This window comes from Ischnura elegans (assembly GCF_921293095.1).
Source record: "Ischnura elegans chromosome 13 unlocalized genomic scaffold, ioIscEleg1.1 SUPER_13_unloc_3, whole genome shotgun sequence".
NCBI lineage: Eukaryota > Metazoa > Arthropoda > Insecta > Odonata > Coenagrionidae > Ischnura > Ischnura elegans.
This window is the reverse complement of record NW_025791659.1, coordinates 1,426,514-1,434,433: the sequence shown is the minus strand read 5'-3', so window position 1 is coordinate 1,434,433 and position 7,920 is coordinate 1,426,514. Positions and strand designations below refer to the sequence as shown.

The 7,920-nt window shown below is 34.7% G+C and overlaps 1 protein-coding gene across 1 annotated transcript; it reads left to right on the top strand.

Moving 5' to 3' along the window:
• Positions 1 to 721: 721 nt before the first annotated feature.
• On the top strand, positions 722 to 4,590 carry LOC124172822. The gene is made up of 2 exons (XM_046552313.1): positions 722 to 1,794; positions 2,613 to 4,590. The coding sequence occupies exons 1-2, from the start codon at positions 739 to 741 to the stop codon at positions 2,616 to 2,618; spliced, it is 1,062 nt and encodes a 353-aa protein (XP_046408269.1). The 5' UTR covers positions 722 to 738; the 3' UTR covers positions 2,619 to 4,590.
• The last annotated feature ends 3,330 nt before the right edge of the window (positions 4,591 to 7,920 follow it).

Sequence of the window (7,920 nt, the reverse complement as noted above, 5' to 3'; positions counted from 1 at the left end):
AGTACTGTTATTAAAAACAATCGTATGAACAAGAGCCACATTCACTAGACTACATGTTTGGTCTTAGATTTACTGACCAATATTTCAAATATATCCTCATGAAGGTATGGATACACTTATACTTATTATCTTACAGTACGTGTCCAAAATCCCTCTCACGGGGGCAGAAAAAAAGTAAAACCTGAAATACTCATGGTGGCAGTCAAAACACCACCATTTTTATTTCACAGTATATTGGAGCACATATTAACCTTCAATTTAAAAAAAAATTGGATGAGTTAACTGCTCTGCCTTTTGGTGATAATTCTGAAAATATGAAGTAATGTTTTTGAGCTAAAAAAATCGGCTAATTAACAACTGTTGACATCATTTTGGCTAACATAACAATGCAAGGGAAATAAAAGACATTACTATGGAAGCTATGTACTTGGATAGACAAGGGGTCAAATTTTCATTCAAATATATTATGTGGTTTCTGAGTTATGGATTTTTACCCTGTGCCCTGCACTCTGGAATTTGACTCCCACGAGCACCACTTCTGAGCCAACATCTCAAACTTCGACTCCTCATATCTTGCAAACTATGAGAGTGAGAGAGGAAATATTTTACATGGGTCATTAGATAGGTGATAGTAGCTAGTGACAAAAATTTCATTAAAATCCGAGTCGGTGGGTGTCATTTTGAAAATTTCTGGGTGATTTGACGTGGAATGACCCTGCATTGTCTTCGGCTGAGGAGATGGTGCGGCAGTTCCCTGATGATGTAGAACGCTCAAAAGTTCTGAATTTGGTGACATTGGTTCACAGGAGAGACCAAGTTATTTTTCGTCGTCTAGCAGCATCTTCGAGTAACAGCACTGATCATGTGACACCCGTGGCTAGCCCAGAATGTGATATTGCATCTCTCAAGTCCTCTGTGGACTCATTGAGGCGAGAGATGAAATATCTTGTGCGACAGCTGAGCTCATCGTTGGAGGAACTGAAAGCGCAAGTGTGTGGACGCGATGCACTGTTGCGTTGTCTGGAAGAATCCGTGACGTCAACAGCTGAGGATGTGACGTGTATCAAGTGTGGTCTTCATGGGGAGGCATCTTTTAGTCAACCTACATCCGATCCGGCCAGAGCAAGGCAGGAGTGTGTGGACGCCATGATGCGAAAGACTAGAATAGTGTATGGAAGTGGAGTTGATGGAATGCGTAGATTGTATGAGAGACTGTGTGATGAGGATGAATTTACTGCTTGCATAATTAAATATTTGTGTGGGGATGATCGGGTGAAGGTGATAGTGGATATGGAATCTGATGACATTGGAAGGATGAAGGAGGAGGTTGTGCATTTGGATGGGACTCAGTGGAATGGGAGTGATTGGTATTCATTTTGTGATTTTGAGAGTGAGACTGTATATTTGGGTGCCGAGGATTGTTCTGGTGATAGGGAGGAATTCGTATGTTCTATATTAGCTTTGGCCCTCTCACAATTATCCCTGAAATTGGTTTTTGATAATGAGGGGAGGCCATATAGCAAGGGAGATGTGGAACGAGAGCATGAGTGGATGAGGGCTATAGAGGAGTTGGAGGAGAGGAGGAAGAGGGGAGAGAGTCTACATCAGTGGATCAATCGTGCATTGTTTGGGAAGACACCGAAGGCAAAGGTATGTTGGCTTGCGGCAGCTGTCCCTCGGATTATCGCTGATTATGGATCCACAGAAGGAAGAGCTTTTCTGCAGAGGAATTTCCCTCTCCTCTTCTCTCTTTATTCTAAAAATGTGATGGGAACACTTCTAGCCAGTGCAAAGGTGGGTCATATGTCTATTTCTTACGGGTTTTTCTTTACATCATGGTCTTCATTAAAACATTTAAATCATCATTTGAAGCCGTTTTAACCAATAAATCGGTAATTAGTAAATGCAAACAAACTTTTAAATAATTGAAAGATTTGTTCGTAATTTAATTTTCCATGATTTCCCAAAAGTGGGCAACTCATTGGTTCGGCAAGTAGAGGTGAAATGAAACTTCTGGTACATTGGTTGGCAAGTAAAGGTGAAATGAAACTTCTGGTACATTGGAGTTCATCCTCTCATGTGTTCTATGAGTAGTTTGATTTAATGAGAGTCGGGTTTTGTAGTGTTAGAACATTTAAATGCAATTCATTTTAGGCCAACATTCTAATTCTCAATATTCCAAGATGAAGATTTCTTGTGAAAAGGTAACATGTTTTTAAGGTCTTATGCGTCATAAGTTTAAGGAAGTGACTTCTAAACTAAAAACTCTAATCTAATGGATAAATGTCGAAGTTAAAGATAAAATAATATCACGACATCGAAGAGTGCCTATATTCAAATCCATGATATACCAATCCATTGATTCATAATTGAATTCAAAACAATAATAAAGTCTTTCAATATTTTTCAATTATAAAATTAAAGATTCTTGTAGAACATTGTTTGGTTTGTTGGAAGATATTTAATAATTGATGCTCATAAATACTGCCATTGCATTTGTGTAAATAGAGGTAATATTTTATCTCACTATGAATATTTAACTAATATTGACATTGCATTTTGATTGTGATTGCACTACTTTTCATTTTATTTATTTATATTTTCTGTTTCAGAGATGAATTTGGCCTGGTATACATAGGAGATTGTGATGGAGCCAGTCCTGAAGATGAAAATTTTCTTCATATTCATTTATTTTCTTTAAGCCACTCAGCTTTTATTTGGTAAACTGAATTACTTGTGTATTAAGTGCAATATTTTCACCAATTGTATGATTATAATAAGACCTTAATGTTGATTTAATGTTTGCTACATGGCACTTTTTCATTCGGTAGGTAATCACATTTTAGGTGCATATTGTTTTAGTCTTGTCGACACATAATATCGTCAGCCTTTTCCTGACCATGCCACAATGATTTTTTTATTTTTTATTATATCACTTTGCATCTCATTTGCGCTATAAGTAAATGGAAGGAACGTACCATTTTGGCTTGCCAATGTAATCCTACAATTTATCTGAAAGCAATCGTGCACGTAAATCTATTTGCATGATATGCAGATCTTCCCAATTTTATAATCATATTTTGCCGGATGTACTCATGTTTGTGTAACCCTTTGATCAACATTAGTTTGTTTTAGTTCCTTGCTCTCACCTTGTTTGACCCATTCACTTGAGAGACATTTCCCTTTAGTTTGGAATTATTCGTCAAAGATTATTAATTTCAAAGATATGCTATACAATTTAAATGTGATGTAGAACATCAATTTACAATGTTGTCATATTTGACATACAATAGTTAAGATGTTTTTTTTTCAGTTTTTCCTAGTTGGAAGGCATTTATAAAATGTCATCATTAAGTAAATAGGTTCTTAAATTCATTTTCCTACATGTTTGTGACCTTAGTCCATTTATATTCTTGCTGGTCTTTTTCAAACTTTCATTGACGTTAGAGAAGATCATTGCAATCATTCATGCACGTATATATTTCCAACATTCACATATCCTTTGTATAGTATTCAGTTGACTGGAAATGTGCATCTGCTTATTTATAAGCAACAGTAAATTTCTCCTAATCCTCAGGATTGGTGCTTGGTTTTCAAGGTTTGTAGTGAATATAACGGTTATACATGTTGCCAGTTCTCTTTATAAGAAATGTAGCTATTCTTAATTCATGCCTTTTTGAGGCCTCCTTCCTTTTGGTTTCATCGTATATCTAGGGCATATTTTTTTAAATGGCTCTTTATTTGTCCAATCTTCCATTTGATAAATGGATTTGGGTTTTTTTATTACTTTTAATGCTTCATTATATTACTTTTTTCTTATTTTCGGCATTAGTATTTGTTACTCATTCGTTTCTGTAATTTTATTATTTGTTAAACAATATCTATCGTCTCTCTGCTACCTGAGGGTAACAGAAATGTGGTTCATATGATGTGTTGTTTTTTTCCAAAAGAAAATCCATTTTAATTAATTGATTTTTCTATAGTATTTCTGAATTGATAATTTTACCTGTGCTACAACACTCAAGTTGATAAGACAAGATTAACCATTCATATTTTCTAAATATCTTCCATTAGATATAAATATAATATAATTATTTCATTAACTAATCTGCAGTAATTATATGTGGATTTTAATAAATATTGTATAATTATGTCTCATGGTTAATATTTTATATGTAAATTGCTTTATGATTATTACTTGTAATTGATAATCTAGGATAATGAATGCATATCATTGAGAAAAACAATGCATTTCTGAATCTCTTTTGTATCTGTTGGCTTATCTCTGAAGAGGAATGGCAAGATATCTTCACTGAAGGTATTGCCTGTTCTTATTTATTTTGCATTATTTTTCTTCACATTAATTTTTCTTTTTAAAAATGTCATGATAATAAGAGGAAGTACCTAATGTATTTATTTTTTCAATAATCAAATCAATTATCATGTAGTTGTAAATGTATGCATATTGTTTGTGCAACTAAATTACTTATATGGTATCACACTTTATTGCATACAATGCCATTCAAGGCACATTTGGGGAAATAGCATTTCATTGAATGTGATATGATTAAACCAGAATTTTTTTAATTTTTGCTGCAGACTGTTGTGGAGCTTTATCCAATATTGCATTTCATGCTTCATACAGATAAAATAAATGTAGTATGGCTCAAAGTTTCAGTGATTTATTTTGGTTTGAAAGCTGTATCCCGTATCAGGTGTATAAGATTCAATCATGACAAATTTTGTAACAAAGTGCAGAAGGACCTTCTGATGTTCACCTACTAATTTCCATGATGCTTTTTAGTGCTGTGCTCCATAGCCCACCTTATCCTTGAAATGTTTTAATCTAATCGCTAATCAAAGGTATTATTATATTTTTTTAAATTTTGTTATGCATATGATATGAATCCATTTAAAGAGTAAGAATGATAAATATCCAGCTCAAGCCTCTGTTATTGTAACTTTATTGCATTTCCTTCCATTCATAGGTTGATTAACTAGGACCTTTTTCCCCCCGAATTCTAATGCGGTAATTTGAATTTACATATTTACGTATGTACAGACATTTTATGTATTTAATACACTCCCCAATAACTCGAGGCTGTGGAATGGTATTTTTTGTCTGCTGAAACGTTTCCCTGTGCCCAATGGAAGCACAGAACATGTATTGCTGTCTACAGTGACAACTGAGTTATCATTCCATCAAACAATACTGACCTACGGCTTCATCAAATGCTTGTTTTCGCGTTCCTCTTGGTTTTATACCGTTGTTTTCTCTAAATTATATCAGGCACTCACCCTATCTATTTTCACGCATGGTGCTAGTGTCAAAAATCCTTTTTCTTTCAAACAATAAATAGTATGCACGATATAAAGAAGTGATTGAAAAACATACGATTATTAGAGGGTTCAGGGATAACCCTAAGAAATTCCAGAATAACACTTGCTTCCTAGCCTAACTTTCGATCAAAGTCGTTTACCATCGCCTGGTTGAATCCTTAACTCGTCTGAAGAACACAATCACCGAAGTTTAAAGCCAAATCTAAACGACTTGTTTTTAGAGAACACTTAGGCACTATGGCGAAGTGAGGTATCATTTGCTCGTCAACTGACAAATGATGCGCAAGTATTCCAAATAATAAAAATTTCTAATTCAAGTCTACAAATATAGGCCACGATTTACAAATGTGTCATTTCCGTCCAGAGAGGAATTGTTTGAAAAGTTTATTTTTTCACTAATATAAATATGCTTTGGCTCAATGATTTCCTAACCAAATCCACGCCTTATCGTCTTCTTTCGATCAATATCTTGTTGTTGAAGTCGGTGATCACCTAAAACATTGAAATAACGGAACTTTTCTGATATCTATTACTGACACGCAAAATATGCCTATTGTCATCAATAGAATATTTATTTGAGAAATACGTAATTTTTCTCGTACAAAATCATTAAAAGACTTGGTAAAATTTTTAAATTGAAGTGTATCAACGCAATTTTTTTTGATTTTGTCCACAAATTCCGCCTAGGGAATTAGAAGAAAACATTAATGCAATTCTTTAGTTCTTCCTCCACTTAGGACACAACTCCGCCTTTTGAAAATGAGTTTAACGAAAATTACTAATACCTTTTATTGGGTGTTTAGAAAGAGGATCGCCATGATGCACTACATCAGATGTCTCGTCCTGTATTTCAAAGGCTCCGTCAATATCAGCACCTATATTTACGTCACCAACCTCATTTTCAAAATTTATATGAGTGTACAAATTTTGTGTTTCATTGCACCAAAATGCATTCATGTATTTCATTATTAGACGTTAATTATTGTAATTCAATCTGCAACGATAGAATTAATGACAATGAAAAATGTGAAATACATGTACATTTTTTTCTTAGCAGATATTCGTTATGGTTTAAATTCTCTCAAACCGTAATGCGTAAATTAGATATTTTGGATAGGTTAAATAATACAACAGCTCACTGGAAAAATAATATCTATGAATTTAAGTTATGAAACATTACGATTTCTGTCAAATACGTGGCATAAAAAAGGCGTAGATAATCCTAAGTAATCATAATTTTACAGTAAAAACGGCATATTTCTACGAGACGGCAATGGAAGGTAATGCGGATTGCCTAACTTACTATAGATACCGAATAGGGGCAAAGCTGTAAAGAGGCAACATTATTTTTCCGATCCGATTTTCGCTTAATGTTGACTGCCCGACGAAATATAAGCTGTAACATCTATTAATTGAAATTTTGACGTTTATATGGACGACTAGAGAACTTAATAAAGGAAATAGCTACTCTTAGGAAAACATATTTATCTTGCGTATCAGGTGACTTGATTATAGACATTTTTTGAGTTTTTTTTAAATATTGAAATACCTATGAAGTGTCATTAATATCTCTATGAATAAGTTTTACCTTACATTTATCGAAAAAAGTGAATTCTCTATCAATAAAATTCAGTTGAAACACCTTTTTGCATTTCTTAATAATGTTGCGTTTTCCCAACTTTGGACGTGAATTTATACCTAGTTTGCGGCCATTAGCACATCGCAATGCATAATTGCTTTAATTTTGAGCGAAAACTTGTAAAAAATATCGGTAAGATCACTGCCACGTTTGCTCACAATTGATAGTAAAGACAATGGCGTGGTCAACTCAAAGGTTGTTTGGGTGCTTTTACTTCGCAGTCATGGAGATTTTCCGCGTTGAAACATTATCTTCGATGAAGTATGGATTCATCGCAATACTGCATAGGCAAATACACAGGTAAAACAAGGAAGTTTTGAAGATAAAGGCTCCAAAGCAGGCGAAGATGGTAAAATGGGCCGGTAGGGTCATGGAAACGATGTTTGGGATGCATATGGAATAATCAATATCGAATACGTGGAAAAAGGAAAAACTGTAACAGGGGAGTTTAATGATCGTTTTTCGCAGTGGCGCAGCGAGACGGGGTTTTGGGGGATAAAAACCCCATTCCCCCCCAGAGCTCAGAGAAATTTGTAAGTGTAATCCATTTTACTTATTTGGATCGATATTACTTATAGAATAGTGTTAGGCTTGATTAAACATCCCTCAGAAAGCCGTAAAACCCGCAATTTCGAACCACTATTCATAACATTTTTTGGAGGAGGGCCCACGCAACTCCTGCTTACCCAGGTGGGTATGCGATACCCCCACACCTCTAAGTATTAGTTGCGCCTAAAGCACCTCCTTAGCCTTATTCTTAACTGCGTCCCTGCAACGCATAACATCGTTGGTAATTTGAGTCATCTGTTCGTAACAGCATAAATCTTAGTTTTGTTTCCTAACATCCGTGATCTCAATCATATATATTCATCCTTGAAAGGTCCTGTTTCTGAATTAAAGGAGAGATTTTACTGACATAAAAGTGGGTCGCACCTTTTATT

What these genes read in the sequence shown, in the direction of transcription:
- LOC124172822 (XM_046552313.1), top strand. Translation starts at nt 739, where the DNA reads ATGGTGCGGCAGTTCCCTGATGATGTAGAACGCTCAAAAGTTCTGAAT.